The sequence below is a fragment of the Cryptotermes secundus genome, unplaced genomic scaffold, assembly GCF_002891405.2.
Source record: "Cryptotermes secundus unplaced genomic scaffold, Csec_1.0 scaffold2, whole genome shotgun sequence".
Lineage (NCBI taxonomy): Eukaryota > Metazoa > Arthropoda > Insecta > Blattodea > Kalotermitidae > Cryptotermes > Cryptotermes secundus.
In genome coordinates, this window is record NW_019728496.1 from 19,404 (window position 1) to 36,077 (window position 16,674).

Consider the following 16,674-nt stretch of genomic DNA (forward strand, 5'->3'; position numbering starts at 1 on the left):
AACAGTAATACTCTAGACTTGTATTCAGGAGGTAGGTACTCGGTTTGAATCTTGGCTGGGACACAGGCTATCGTGACAGGTTTCTTGTGGTTTTCCTGTCCTGCCAGATAAATTCCAGGATAGTGCCACACTTGGCCTTGATCTCGTCCTTCCAAAATCTTACCCATTCATCATCCTACCATTCAACACTCTGTAGTCCAGATACTAACAGCATCATAAAATAAACCACAGAAAAAATAATGAGAATTCTGAACATTGCTGAACAAGAAGTTATAATAATTGTGCTTCGAAAAGTGGGATAATCAGATAAACGGTTTTCTAAAGCATTAATCAAGATTAGTGCCATTGTGAACATTTTACTTATTTAAAAGGCTTGAAGATGAATACCAGTATATTACCAAATTTCTGCATCAGATATCCCCAGAGACCAATAACCTGCGACATCTACTCAGCAAGATATGCTTTTCACAAGTTATCTAAACCACTGAGTTACTCTGAAGTAACAACTGTCACAACTAGTGAGAAAGTATGTATTTTCCTTCCACAGTCAGAGCTTGTACAATGGTACAGCACTTGTGCGGTCTCGTTTGTAGATACAGCTGTTCTGTTGACTTGCTACTACATATGATCTGATAATCTAATAGCTCAAATGCAGTAAAACTTGTGAGGTTTAGGGCAATGAACATTAAGATTGCTGTCTTCTGGGTTATGTCAGCATGTAGTCAAGTAGAAAGGCACTAACATTTCAAAGAAACCTACTGCCTTCATCTTGAGCCACACAGGACGACTTTTATAGATGAAGGGGGAGGAATGGGTGCTGCAAGGAACCAGCGGGAGATGGTGGCCCCTAAAAGAGTGGAGCTAAACATCTGGTGGGGAATGAAGCAAGAGAAATATTTTCATGAGGAACAGAAGTGAGAAAAACAGAACCTTTTAAGATAGAAGATTGAATAATACAGGGTTTTGAAACCATGTACTATCCAGTCTTCCCCCCCCCCAAAAAATTTTCTTACCTCTTTCCCCCTCCCCCCATTTGGCCACACACTTTTGGGCATTATTCCCTATTGGCTTGTACATAGCACCATTTCCTTTCCCTGTATTATGTACCCTAGTTTTTCCATGTGGCTTATTCTTTTAACCTAAAGATGAAGATAACAGGTTTCTCTGAAATATCAGTACCTTCCTACCAGTTTACATAGTGCCACATCAAAAAGACAGTAATCTTCACAGTTAACCTTCCTTACGCATAGCAAGACTTGGGGAATCCATGGTATTGAATTCTGTTACAGAGTTGTGTGTATCTCTAAGTCCTCGATAAGAATGCTTCCATTCCAGACCTTGTTTACAAGAAGGCACATATCTTCAAAAAGAACTATCCGCTTAATTTTAACATTTTCCATAAAATTTGTTCTTTCATTTAAACAACTGCCAAAGTATAACAAAACAAACAAGTTTAATGTTGGATTTGAGGTTCTCACAGCGGTGGTTATGAAGAGTATTGTCTTCTGGGATTTCCACAGACTACACAGCGCTACGTCCCAAACAACAGTATTCTTCGGGTTTAACGTTAATTAGTGAACAGCTCAATGATATGATATGAGGGTCAGTCAGGAAGTAAGGTTTTTATTAAATCCCTGATATGAAAAATGCCAGGTGACTATTGTCATCCTAGTGCTTTCTGACATGATCTATACAAAATGAGACACTTATATCAGTGATGACTTTTTATATTTCCTGTCAAGATAGTTCATGTCCCTTTTATTGACTCCAGTTTCAGTTTAGTAGCCATGTTCAAATAATTTGGAAGGTGAATCAACATGCGGCGTCACCAGTGGTGACTAACATATCCCTCCAATGCCTGCACAATAAAACTAGGTCATTTGATTTCAAGATTGTACACCTTGTAAACTTACTTTCTGACCATTCATTCACCATACATGGTATGTTCATCCCTTTCATTCTGAATTCAGCACACACATTCTGATGAGTTTACCGTAACTCCATACCATCACATGAAGTCAATGCCAGACTTGCACGTTTTAGAGAATGAATGTTGTCAGTTTAATCTCCAAATGTCTTCACTTTTAACTTCTTAACTTTGATGCTTGTGGTGTTAAGTGAGTGGTACCTGCCACTGAACCTGTGACATTCGCAATCGTCCTGGTATACAATTCTGAGACGATAGAGTACATTAAAGTAACAGATTTCTTCGTATCTACTGATAGACCATGACAGTTCTATCAACCACAGCAAAATAGTTTAACAGAACAAGTCCAAACTAAACACGTGTTTCCATTCATTAGCATTGCATCCAGTCACTATATTACACACGGCTTCAAATAAATCCATTATAACGGGAAAAAGACAACATTTGCTTAATGTTACTATACTTTGAATCCAAAGTGATAACTTCATCCACTGGATCCCATATGTTGGCACTTTGAGCTTCAAGACATTGACCCATTAACATGTTACATCATACAACATGGTTATGTCAACAGCAGTTCTAACACACTGCAGCAGTTTGCATCCATCCGTCTAAATGTTCATGGACAGAACAAATGCTCGGTCTCAAGGGAAGGGAAGTGAAAAACACACCTCACCTGCAAAGTAACACGTGTTACTCCTTACAAACTAACTATGCACATGGCACTTTAAAAAATGCCAACTACCTGCCAACGCTGTCCAAAATCCAATCTCTCCAGTGACAGGCTTACTTCAGTAATCATATGATACAGATCTTGAATTTCTAAAGCCTCTGCCTCATGACAGAACACATTTAAGGGAGACACTAGGCTGTCAGTCCATCTCTTGTACATATGTTGCAGGGAAGATGCCCACAACACCATTCAGTTCCCCAAGCCACCAGCCATCTGCTTGCTTGTCATGAATCTTGATTACATCACCTGTAATTATATTAGTTCATAAAATGATAATTATTTTTAGTTGTTTGTATAATTAAATACTTCATAGCTAATACAGAACCCACATACCTGGTTGCAAGTTCAGCTCGTCATACAAATTGGCTGTATACTCATAGAGGGCTCGACACTGTCCAGTGCTGGGAGTGGCACCCACACTTGGGGCACTGGCGCACTCAGAGATGACTGGGCACTGGGTCAGCACACTGCTCTGGTATTCCTTCTCACTGCCCTGACTGGAGAACTCATCTGAACACAGGCATTCTGGTTAGCATATCCACATTAAAATGAGCCCACTCTAGACCATTTTGTTAGCTCCAAAGCTTCATATACCCAAATATTTAACACTAATCTCATGGCCACTGAAAATTCAATAGGAAGTCTCTTCATTTCCTTTTATCAATGTCTGTACCTTTAGCTCCTGTCTTACCCTTTCCCTTATTCTTTCCCCATCACTTTTATTTGCCTAGCTTACATCCTCTCCCCTCTCATCCCTTCTGCTCCATTAAGTTAAAACAATTAGATAAATATAAATATTATGTTTCCGGACATTATCCAGAATCCAGTTTTTTTTAAAAACACAACTTTTGCAGAATGGATTCTGTCGTCTTCATGTAAAACCTACTCAGTTAGGTCCGATCGATAGAAATAATTCCTATCTTGTGTTGGTGCAGGTGTCTGAAACGTTGTGTTCTTAAATAAAAACAGGATGATGGAAATGTTCAGAAACACAATATTTGTATTAATGTACCATCGTCACAAAATCTAGATCTTAGTTTAGATAAATATAACCCAAAATAGGCCTTCAGACACTGTTCGCTTCAATTCTGATATTTTTTATACAGACTGGAATTTATTAAACAGTCTGTTGATCATTTTTGTGTTTCATAGCCATGGTAACGGTATGAGAACAATAAACTGACAGACACTGATCTGCTTTGACTAAGGATGAACAAAGTCAACTTTTTTAACCCTCACTTAAACTAGCTCTTGGTAAGGTAGCAACTTTCTTTCTGAGAGAGGCGGATAGAAGTGACCAGAAGACGAGGAAGAAGACGTAAGAAGATGCTGGATGACCTTGGGGACAGAAGAGGATATTTTCATTTGAAGGAGAAAGCTCTAGATCGCATCAAGTGGAGGAACTGTTTTGGAAGAGACTGTGGACCTGTCATCTTGACAGATTACTGATGAATGAATGAATGAATGAATGAATGTATATTTCTAAATACTTCATGTGATAAAATATAAGAAGTTGACATCCAACAACTAAATGAAAAATCTCATAATCAGTGATTCTGAAATTATGTGTATGCCTGTCACTGGGATTGGCTTGTCTTGAAAGAAGTATATCTGGCAGGCAGGCCCTGTTATTCTTATGGGTAACCCAATCTTCATTTATATCGATGAAGTGCTAATAATGTCAACAGATGTCCCATTGTTTTCACAGCATTCCTCCAGAAAGACTGATCTACACAAGTATGTGTGAGTGTCTGTAGCGTGGCTACACATGCTTGTATGCACATGAAACCAGCTGTTATACTCGTAAGAAGTGAAATCTCAGAAGTTTTGCAAGTCCAGAGATTTCTTTTTATAAACAAATTCATCTGGCATTTGTAAGGGATCATAGTCAAGATAACAATATTTTCAATAAAATTTACAATTCATGTCAAGACTCCATTGCAATAGAAATACATAACATCTAAAATATTTAAATTATGATATATGATCAGCCAACAGAACTTAGTGTGCATAAATATCTTGTGATACCATAATTCAGACCTAATGTAATTGGACAGAGAACCCTTTTCTGGGGGGACTCTTGCCAAAAATCTAAGAGATGGCAACCCTAAATATTAACCATTCATAATACCAGCTGTGATATTACTTTATAGATTAAGTGTCTCTTATATCTAAAGTAATGCAGATTTTGAACGAGAAATCCAGTTAACGATTCAATAACAACTCACCAAAGTCACTGTCTGGCTGCACTGAATTACCATCTGCTGTACCCCTGTCTGTCCAGTCAGGGGAGTCTCCAGCTAACCTGTCCAGGGATTCCTCTCTCACCCATGGAGGGACCTGCACAATTTGTGTTCTTCACTAGCTATGATCCATTCATAGTGAGATTTCTTTCTATTTCTGATATGCCTTACACTGATTCCAAATACATTATGTTTCACTCTGATATTACATATTTTTCTCAATACCAGGATCATTGTTTTTTTCCTTTGATGCTACAGCCAAATTTAGGCCTTGGCCTACCTCCATGAACTTCTCTGTTCACTTCGGTTTTTCTAGATCTTACACATTCGGTAGGACTCCTTGGGCAAGTGATCAACTCATTCCAAGGCCTCTACCTGTACACAGACACAGAAAAATGCAAACACACAAACAAACACTTAACATCCATGCCCTGAGTGGGATTTGGACCCACAATCCCGACTTCCGAGCAAACGAAGACAGTGGATGCCTTAGACTGCTTGGCTACCATGACCGGCACCAATATCATTACACCTAAATTAAAACATGGCTGCCAGCCATGTAGTATTGAGCAGTGAAATATATTTACTGATCATATCAATATATTATTGAGCATATCATAGATGCTGGCTCTGCTGTAAAGACTTGCAGAACACAACTGTGTCTTATTCCATAAACTGCGAAAAAATTAAGATGACTGCCTTCTGGGATGTGGTCAGAAAATCTACTCTCCTTACTATTGCTAGTTCATTCAGGGCCCTACACCCTGCCCTCTTGTTCCATATATCCATACCATTTTTACATGCTGGGCTTACTTCTTTACCCTGAAGATGGAGGCATCATGTTCCATCCACCAAAATGCTGGTATCTACCAAATACTGGAACCATGAAATTCTAGAAGACAGTAACTTCATAGTTATTATCATGTGAACTTTAAATCTCATGTGTGGAGGAAATGTTTCATACTTTGAGCACACTCTGCTGAAGACCTTGTCTGTCCCGAGTCACTTGTATGTGGGCAGCCAGTGGGTGTCCACCCCTTGCCCGCCCATCCAGTTCTGCTAGGGCACTCTGAACCTTGTACCGCATTGCTTCCAAGTAAGTAAGCATTGACCGCATCTGTCACACACAAGAAGCGAGAAGCAAGATAAAGTTACTGTGCATGACGTCTTGAAGTTGTATAGCTTCACACATTACCAAACTCAGCAATATAATGTTTCATGTACACCCATTGCTAGGCAACGACCACATAACAAACAAATATTACTAGGTAACAGCCCATAAATAGCAACAGGGGAACAGTGTCTTCTGTATGATCCATGCTGAGATGTTATAAGCAGGACAGCTCAGTTCAGTCAGTCAGTGGAGTGGAATGGAGTCAGTTGGAATGTGAGTTGGTGAGTTAGATAACCGCTGGCAGTCGTTGTAAGACGTTGCTGTGAGAAGCTGGTAGCTGAGGCTGGGGATAGCCTGGGAATCCAGAGGAAAGGGAACATCTGCCATTGGAAGCCACTGCTGAGCAACGGCTACTGAAGACGTGACTGTGGTCACTAGTGTAGGTGTGTTATAGTGAATTGTAAAGTGTAGTCAAAGAACTCAGTAAATCTATCATCAATCCAAGACCCATCTATAGACACCCCATCATGTAATAATATAGAGACAAACAGTCAATTTCACACTCATGGGAAAAAGAGCCTCGGTATCCATCAGATGGAATGCAATGAAAAAACAAAAGTTTGTCAGAAGTTTTGGGAGCTGTAGTGCAGACCGAAAATGAATTGTTAAATTAGATGTTGATCCCAAGACGCTATGAGACTGGCGATTCTATCAGATTCCCCTATCTATGTACGATGTCTGAAAAATCCTGGAATGTGCATCATCATCATCAGATAATGGTGTTTACCTTTACATCATCACTAGAAAGTTACCAGATTCTATTTTCAAAATATGATGGGAACGAGAATCACAATACTGGAGATCTCATTGAACAGACAGAACATTTCTTTCATAAGAGTGGCTACTCTGCAGCTCTGCTTGCTGCTTGCTTCATCCTGATTTCTTGCTTGGCTTCCTCATAGACCCTTAAGATGCATATGATACTTTCCTCTAAACCATCAGTTGATTTTGCTAGACTACACAGCAGTAGCTAGAGCTCCTCATAGCCACTGTTGTGAGTACTCTGATCCAACACTTCCTACCTTGTCTCTTTATATTAACAAATTCTGAATTCAAGTTCCTCTCTAGTTTTATCCTTCCTTGTCTTATCCTCAGTACTTCTAAAATATTTCATACCCATTGCATGAAAGTTAGAAAGCAGGTCACATAACTTCTGCAGTAAGAATAACACCACAGTTGCTGTCTTCATTCTCCTCTTATACCTGTAAACTTACATGATGCAACTTTTCTGTAACGTTTTGCTGTGAGTCTTCTGCACCAAACGTAGGTGTCTGTTGGAGGGCACGCGCAAGATTCTCAACCCCCTGCTTGCCTCGTCGCTCTCGATCCAAGTCTTGTCGTATCAATTGCAGTAACTTAACCAGTGCCTGCAAGTCACATAAACATCGAAATATAAACGGTTGAAGAAGTAAGATAACAGTCTTCTGGTATGTGAAGCTGTGTAGTCTGGATACCTGCCTACCACACTACACAGTGCCATATGTCAGAAGACTGCAATCTTAGAATTCACTGCAGGGCCTTAATTCTCATATAGCTAAAGAACTGTGTATGTTAGAGCTAACAACACACCCTAATCTGGTAAACTTACTCTTGGGCCACAAAGAGATCTACTATTTCCCTCATTCACAGAGATTTTGAGGAAATGAGGGTGAAAAGTAGAAAAACCCTCACTGGATGTATATACATCTTGAAACTAACATATTTGATCAGGAACAGAGTTCTCAAGTCTAGGCTTATAGAAGGAAGTGGGCCTCCTCCAATTTATTTAATAGTATATGGACAAAAATAATATGATAACAGACAAAGCATAAATCAAAAGGTATCTTTGTGGGGAGGAAAATGTTACCACATCTATTGCAGGCAGATTATCATATATTACTGTTACAATTAATATGTTGTTGGACATTATCCATCATCTTGTCTGTTCTTAAAAAACCATCCTGTTTCTTGAAAAAAAAACACAGCGTTTCGGGGACTGGATTCTGTCCCCTTCTACAGGTAAACCTACTCAGTTGGGTCCAATAGACAGAGCTAGCCCCTATCTCTGGACAAGATGATGGATAATGTCCAACAACATATTAATTGTAACAATTTACCATCATCACAAACTTTTAGATCTTATTATACATTACTGTGTTTGCAGAAATTAAAGATGATTTACAAAGAAATATATTTTTATTTAATTTAATAATGAAAGACTCTGATAGGAAAATTTATGCTAATGATGTAAAAACAGTTGTCTCTGAAGGGAACAAGTCAATTAAGATGGAAGACTGTTATACAATAAACTGATATGACAAATATGAGAACTGAAGTATTTAAAAATATGTAATAAGCCAAAATGGCGAGGAACACATGAAATATTACATGAAAATATCCATGGGGGTAAGAGCATTAGTATAGAAACACTCTTGTAAACTAATGGCCATGAGCAGATTTTTGAAATCACACAAAATACATTTATTATTACATCAGAAATGAGGACTTCAGAATATGTACGATGGGGAGGGGCATCAGTGAAATACATAAGAAATTTAAGGTTAATAGTACAGATGAAGAAATTAAAACATATGAAATAAGATGAAAAGGTCATGAAGATAAAATGGGTGAAGGCAAAGGACCGAAGATAGCTCGGAATTATGAACCTACATGCTAAAGAACTACAGAAAGGCCAAGGAGACATTGGTAACAGGCTTTTGCGCCCAGTACTGGAAAATCTGTGAAGATAGAAAGAAGATCAGAAGATCCTACTTCACTAGTTTTATATCTACTAATGGCTCTACAGCCCAATTTTGGCCCTAGCTGCTTCCAAGACATTTTTCCATTCCCTCCTGTCCAACCCCTTTTGTCTCCATCTTCCCACACCAAAATCATTATTTTTATATCACTAATTCTTATTTCTGATATCACAGCTGTCTACAACTCTTTCTAAATTTATGTTCAGGAATCTTACTTCTGCGTTTCAGTGCCTGACACACCTTAAAATGAATCTAGAACGTGTACCTGTCGTCTGCGATCCCTGTTCATGGCAAGAGTGATGTGTTCTGCATAGAAGTCTGGTAGAAGCTGCTCAGGGATGGGCTGACCTGTGCCCTTGATGGACACAACTGTTTGGATGTCACGTGCTACATCACAACTCTGCACTGGTTCTCGCAATCGCTCCACACCCTACCATAATATAACAGGCAACATCAACTCAGAATTGAGTAGCCACATAACAGTTTGTCTATCCTGTCTTCCTGTATCCATCTCAAGTCCAAATATTTTGCTGAATACAGTTACATTGTTCCCTCACCGTAGGAGGCCAAGATTCACAAGTTCATACATTCTGACATGTGGGATTTGGAGAGTAGATGTCCTGATAATAGTTTTTGGAGTTAATTGTAATATGCGTTTTGATAATTAGATGTGTTAACAACAGTTTTATGATCTTACTTTTTTTTATTGCTAGTGGGGTGGGACTAAGTCCCTTGTATTGTGGCCACTTCTGGCCTATTGCACCAGCCCCAGATGATAGGTGAGGATGATTTTGGAGCAATCGGTGGAATGAACATTGGCAAGGGAAACCGAAGTACTTGGAGAAAACCTGCCCCAGCGCCACTTTGTCCACCACAAAACCCACTTGACCAGACCCGAGATCGAACCCAGGCCACCGCAGTGGGAAGCCAGCGACTAAGTCCTTGAGCTATGGCGCAGCCTTATGATCTTACTTATAAGATGTACTGATAACAGCTGTTTTACTTAAATAAAATGAGTATTTTGATAAGCTGATGTGTTGATAATAATCTCTGAACTTAAATAATAATAATAATAATAATAATAATAACAATAAACATTTAAATAATTTATTCTTCTTGTAATTGCATTATGTGTTTAATTTTAATTCAGTTTCACTCAGCAATGTTTAGTGCAGTCTCCTAAAGCCAAACATCACTGACATTTGTTGATCAGTATCAGAGCTGAAACATGTAGATGGATGGCTGGACACACACATTCCCCAGTATGAGTTCATTTTTTTTACACTTCCTGCAAAGAACATATAAAATTGTTCTTCTCTCTCTACTAATTTCAACTACACATATTTAGCAACAGAAGATTAGTAAATCTCTGTCAAAAAAACAGGGCCTCACCTGAACTATTTTTGGTCCCATCTCCTGAAGATGATTGAGATAGCATGCCGCTAAGTCCTTGAGTTGTTGCAAGCGCTCCTCTTCTAGCGCCTGGAAACAGTGACTGCCACGGATCACAGCTGTCTCCCACTCTAATCTGCAATACAGAACTGCATCAGTACCCAGTTTATCCTCTCCAGGTTCAAGTTGCTCTCTCTCTCTACACACACCATCAGTTACCTCGCTCGCTCTGCCCTCATGCTGAATGTGTAGTACTCCACATCTGCCTTCTTCACGGCCTCCTCTGCTTTCCGACGTTTCGATTCCAGCTGAAGACAACAGAGCAAGAAACACTTACTTCAGTACTGGGCACTGTATTATATTGTAACGTGTCGGCAAACCCGAGGAGTAACTTCTATGGAAACGCTACAATAGACCGTTACAGAGGAGACAACAATTGCTCCATGGTAATTCTAACAGGAGTCTCCATGGTTATAACGGGGGGTTCGTTGCCTAACAGCGGGCAAGGTTATAGATAGCCCGGCTTCAGCGAGAAACAGTGAGTCGCGGAACAGCCTTCGGAGGAGAAGCTTCGGAATATCCGTCTGGGTCCAGTATCGCCGGAATATTGTAAGCAGTGATTGTGACACTGCAGGCGAAAATGATTGTAAAGTGTGTAAGTGAGCGAAAGGAATAAATTCGCTATATTGAGACTACAGCGTGAACTCATTTGTAGCGTGACACACCCAAAACACGCTACATTGGTGTCAGAAGTGGGATCGAACTACACACGTGACTGACAAGATTCGAACTCAATACGTGACATTGGTGTCAGAAGTGACTTCGAACTTTAACACGCGTCCTATAAAAAAAAATGGAAATGCAGCAGATGTTGGAACTCTTGCTGAAGAAAATCAGCGCTGGCCAAGAAAGAACAGATGAGATGCTGAAAGAAATGAGGGCCGACCAGGAAAATGAGTCGGCCGATAGAAAAGCCTGGCGGGAAGAGATGGCCGCCTGGCGAGAAAAGATTGTCGCAGAAACTGAAGCCACCCGAGCAGAAACAAGAGCCATCCAAGAAAGGACGGCCGCCATGCGAGAGAAGAGGTTGCAAGCCAATATGGATGCCTGGCAGAAAGAGGCGACAGCACATATTTGTAGTTTTCTGCCATGCTTGCCATTTCTCATGCAGTACTGTATCTATGTCACTTTAGTGAGGATGCTACACTGTCAGCTCTCTCACTGCAGCTGATACTCAAATACTAACATACCTTAGCACTCTCCTTGTCCTTGCCAGCCTGCTGCTGCCCTGTCCCTGTCAGATGCAAGTGCGTGGTGGACGAGGCACGCCCAAGCTTCACATCAAACATGGCATCCTGCAACTTCTCATTCTCCCGGGCACACAGAAAGCTCTGTTTCTTGCTTTTGCTTTCAGCTGACCTCCATTCGCTGAGACTCTTGCCTGTCTTGTCTACAGCTGCTTCCACTGATTTCCGGATCCGGTGTTGGGCCTCCACCAACTGTCGCAATGGTTTCACCACCTCTTCACTCAGCGCTGTCGCAAATGCCCTACAAACAGATTTGAGATCAGTGGAGCCCCAAACTTTCAAAGCCACAACTGGAATGTGATGTCTTATTTCATTAATTTATTTGTACTTTATTTCATAGCGCTGTAATACAGAATGATTGGATGGTAATGAACTGGAAATATGTAACATAAGAGAAAGTGGTCACAATATATTTTTATGTACCACCCCAGTATTTTCCTGGAGGGAATGAGGAAGACCCCAAAATCTTATTAAGATAATCAGTGCCCTGCATTACCACTTGAGCCAACACACTTTATGTAATGTTTCACAGCTGAAACACAACTACATGAAGAGAGGGATGAGGAATTCCTTCTGCAACACAGTGCATACAGATATTATCAGCTGATATTTCCACCAACTGGGTGAATATTCATGTTACTGTTCATTTTTAGACTAATCTCCTTACCAACCCCAACTCATTCGGCAGAGTCCATAGTACTTTTTAATTCCCCATCATCAATAATATCAATGTAGTGCAGACTTCTTAGGTGAGAACATCATGAAATATTATTATTATTATTATTATTATTATTGTTGGTGGGGTGGGACTAAGCTCCTTTTACTGTGGCCACTTCTGGCCTATTGTACCAGATCACGAAATATACAGTTCTGAAATATGGCATGGTTAGAGATCTTAGAAAAATATGCAACTTCTCTTCAGGTAATGTAAAACATGATGCCCAGACAAAAACTTATTCAGTTTTCTGTTTAATGATGATGATTAATATCACGTTGCAGCTAGATGTGAAATTTTGTTATGGAGACACACCATAAAATAACTTAAAATTTCAGAGTGAAATATTTTACAAACGAGGTGACAGTGTATAGCATTCTAAAGCCACAGGATGGTAGAGTGAAATGTGGGGACATCAGTGATTATATAAAACAAAAGAAGACACAAAATTATTCCACATTCAGCATCAAAGTAAAGCAAACAAGGTCCACAGTGTCCATGTCATTATCTTCTGGATTGCGACACCATGTAGTGGTGGTAGGTGGTTTCCAACATTTTACAGAAACATAATGACTCAACATTCACTTCTACTCCAAACATGGATGAGAACAGGTTCCCTAGAAACAATGGTAACCATTCATCAGATTACATGGAGTCATAACCCAGAAGAAAACAATCTAAATTTACGTGTCTATAAAAAGTGTTGTATATATACAGAAAAGTAGGATCTATAGATTTAGAAAATGTATGTACTCTGGTAGAGCACATATTTCCACTCTTCTTGTGCATCTAAAGCACTAAGTGGTGCTTCCTCAGGCTGCATGACTGGCTTCAGTTTCTGTGCCTCACAAGCCTGGGGAAGTTCCTTACCTGTGAATCTCGCTCTGTGCCTCCATCTGTGCACCTGCCCGCTGCCAGGCCTGGTTCACAGTCCCCACAGAGTCCTTGGAGGCCTTCAGCAGCTTACCAGACAGCTTACTCAGGCTCTTGGCATACTGTGTCTCTGCTTCTGACCTGTAACAACAAAACCAGTAGCAGGCTCGACTCTACAGGTTGGGCCAGAACCAGCCTCCACATTTATCCAGTAGGTTCCTTGCTTCCTCTCTTTAATGGTAAAGGTAACTGGAGGGTGAAGCTACCCTATACCTCCAGGATGCATCATAGAGTGAAGTTATTATCCCAAACTACCTGCCCACACCAGCTGGATGAAGCAGGATCAGTCTGGATTCCAGTCAGCTGGATCTGTAGTCTGTTTCCCTGAGAGTGAATGTGAACACTCACCTCCAGAATTCGTCAAAGGCAGAAGTTATTGTCCCAAACTACATGCTTGCACTATCAGCCAGTCAGCCATCAATACAACTGGACCCACAGTCTGTTTCTCTGAGAGTAAATGAGGAAGGAGGGTGAATGTGATCACTCACCACCTGAATTCATCCAAGGGCAGAGTTATCCCAAAAATCATCTCATTATATTGGTCACTATGAACCAGTCTCCGATCCCAATAAGTTCTGAAGTCTGTTTCCTCCAAGGCAGGAGGTAAGAGTGGCAACTTACCTCCAGAATTCATTCACCACTTAACTTCATAAGGTAATTCAGTATTTAATGCCATGAACAACCTTGAACCCACGTGTCTTTTGGAATTCTGGTGGCTGAAACAGCGACAGTAAGCAAGGTATCCAAACTGCAAGACGAAGGAGGTGTCTCTGGTGTTCATACACGTCGAGGTGACAGCGGTAACTCAGGCAGTACCGACATTTACTGACAGATCTCTCATAGCTTGGGGGCACGGTTGAGGCTATGCTACAAGCCGGAAGGTCGCGGGATCGAATTCCGATGAGGTCACTGGATTTTTTTTAATTTACCTAATCTCTCCAGCAGCACTATGGCCCTAGGGTCGACTCAGCCTCTAACAGAAATGAGTACCAGAATATTCTTCGGGGGATAAAGGGCGGCTGGAGCGTAAGGCTGACAACCTTACCGCCATGTATGAGCCGAATGTCTAGAAAATGTGCGAATCTAAACATCTCACAACCATATGGACCTCCACGGCCTGTTACAGGGATACTTTTACTTTACTTTTCACTCACTTTAACAACTGCGCATGGCTGCGGACAACTCTTTCCATGTTAAGAACGACATATCTCACACAGAACCAGTCAGTTGCGATCTGAACAACTTCACTATTCCATTCTTTAATTGTCTTGACGAGACAATGTTTCTTCTACCTTATCTTCATTAATTAAATGGAAATTACCTTTCAGTTACCATGGTTAAGCATAAACAAGGGAAAAATATTTTTCTTAACAGAATTCAACTCCGGAAGGGGGAAACAAACCTATGGCGCACGCGTATACTCTGTAATTCATGCTGTGCGCAACAATTTGACACAGTGGGTCACTGAACGGTAACTCGGAGCGAGTGGCGAATCTTCACGCTCGCTTGAATTAGTATTCCAATCCTGTCGCCGCCCTTATATAAACGTTTTACTCAGGGGTTGCAAACCCACATCCCTAGGCCTCGCATGGCCCTCTTGCTTAAGAAGCAGTACTTACGTACATCATGTTGCCGTGTAGTTTCGTATCTTTTCCCTTTCCGCCTCGCGTTTAAAATCCTAAAGGTTAAGTATAGCATGCAGGTACATGATTGTACCCAAGGACCGAGGAAACTGCACAGTGAGGAGCTTCATAAATTCTACTACAAAAGCTAAAAAGCAAAACTTCCTCTATGCTTAACTAAGTACCACACCACGGACACGTACACACGGGAGCAGATGGAGAGTTCCTTGCATTCTGAACCTCGGCACTAGATGTAGCTTCACTCTCCGGCCGCTTTATCCTCGGGGGAAGAGGCTGGTTGGGCTTCAGATCCGATCTGGATGCTACGAAGCAGAAACCAATTTCTGCCCCTCCCCGGAATCAAACCCAGATGTCGCGGTAATCATAATACTAAGCTATCCTTTGTATTCCAAGGTATGCAGTTCACCAATGTCAGTAGGGCGATTAAAATAAGGGATATGACTTGGGAGGGGCATGTAGCATGCATGGAGAGATAGAAATAAATATATAAATTCTGTAGTAGAATCTCAGGAGCAGGCTGCTTGGGAGGCGTAGGCATAGGAGATCTATAAAATGGGTCTTAGAGACAAGGATTAAACAGGCTTAGGACAGATTCCAATGAAATATTGTGTGAAATTTGTTGATCAGATGAGTAACTATCATATACGCGCCGTGGAGTCACGTACCTCTCCTGTAATATGGAGCTGAGGTCCTTACAGAAGTCGCCGCCCTGCTTGATGTAACGCCGCAGTTCCTCAAATCCGTTCTGCCCCTGAAACAATCAGCAGATCCCGTGTTAACATGCGTTTCCGCCTGAAGGAGATACGCTTTGTCTCATCACTTAAACATTTATACTGTCAGCTCATTGGCAGCACTCGTCACTTCTCGAACGTGTTGTGCAGCCTGCAAATAGCGTAAGGTAAAGTTGTCCCTGTGCTTAACTAAGCACTACGCCATGAAGATGCATGGGGGAGTGGATGTATAGATCCACATTTTCTTGACCTCGGCACTAGCTGGAGGTGAGAGGTAAGCTTCACGCCCCTACCGCTTTACCCCGGTACCCATTGGATAGGTTTTGTGGACCCCAGAGCCGGTATGGATGATATGGAGAAGAGAAAATTCTGACCCCACCGGGGCTCGAACTCCGACCCCTCGGTCGTTCAGTCTGTAGTCAGTCACTATACCGGCTACGCTACCCGGGCTCATTAACTACATAGAGGGGTAAAGTAAAATTTTCCTTGTGCCTAATAAAGCAAGCTGCCATGAAGACGTATGGATGAGTGGAAGTATAGCTCGGTGAAATTTTAACTTCGGCACTAGGAGGAGGTAAATGGCAAAATTCACGTCCCACCTGCTTAACTCCAGGGAAATGAGCCCCTCCCCCTACAAATTACATATACGGCTGGGTCGGCCCCAGAGCCGGTCTAGACAGAAATATATTGCTCCTGCCGGAAATCAAACTCCGTTTCCACGGTCATCAAGCCTGTAGGCTAATCACTACGGCACATATAGTACTAGTAGAAGGGTTAATATGACAAATAGTTCATTCTTAAATGCGCTAATGAAATGTTTTCAGAAGCATGAAAACTATGAGAATTATAGCAATTACGGCTCCTACTCACATAACAGACGTGTATTACATTTTTAATTCATGTATTAATAATAAATATATGAAACATGTTACACACAATAAAAGAACACTATTACGTATTAGCCTTCAGTCAGGCAATGTTTCCGGAACTAAAACACCTCTCCCATTTGTTCATGGCTTTCTAATTGCACAGGGCGATCATTCTGACAGTCTTTCGAAAATAGTGTCCCCGCTCAACAGAAGAGAGAGGTGCGCCGCAAACTCTGGCTCCTGATATTCACTAAAAAAAAAAAAAAAAA

General features: G+C 41.0%; 1 protein-coding gene across 5 annotated transcripts in view; it reads right to left on the reverse strand.

The window, feature by feature from the left end:
- Positions 1 to 1,597: 1,597 nt before the first annotated feature.
- The window catches only part of LOC111865117 (nostrin), an 88,318-nt gene continuing 73,241 nt past the window's right edge, over positions 1,598 to 16,674 (reverse strand). For all 5 annotated transcript variants that reach the window (XM_023852859.2, XM_023852855.2, XM_023852857.2 and 2 more), the window contains 11 exons: positions 15,471 to 15,556; positions 13,100 to 13,243; positions 11,458 to 11,755; positions 10,427 to 10,515; positions 10,208 to 10,343; positions 9,081 to 9,245; positions 7,292 to 7,444; positions 5,868 to 6,020; positions 4,889 to 5,000; positions 2,994 to 3,170; positions 1,598 to 2,906 (listed from right to left, as the gene is read on the reverse strand). In XM_023852859.2, the coding sequence (XP_023708627.1) occupies positions 2,800 to 2,906; positions 2,994 to 3,170; positions 4,889 to 5,000; positions 5,868 to 6,020; positions 7,292 to 7,444; positions 9,081 to 9,245; positions 10,208 to 10,343; positions 10,427 to 10,515; positions 11,458 to 11,755; positions 13,100 to 13,243; positions 15,471 to 15,556 (1,620 nt within the window). In that variant the 3' untranslated portion in view covers positions 1,598 to 2,799. The remainder of the gene's footprint in view (positions 2,907 to 2,993; positions 3,171 to 4,888; positions 5,001 to 5,867; positions 6,021 to 7,291; positions 7,445 to 9,080; positions 9,246 to 10,207; positions 10,344 to 10,426; positions 10,516 to 11,457; positions 11,756 to 13,099; positions 13,244 to 15,470; positions 15,557 to 16,674) is intronic.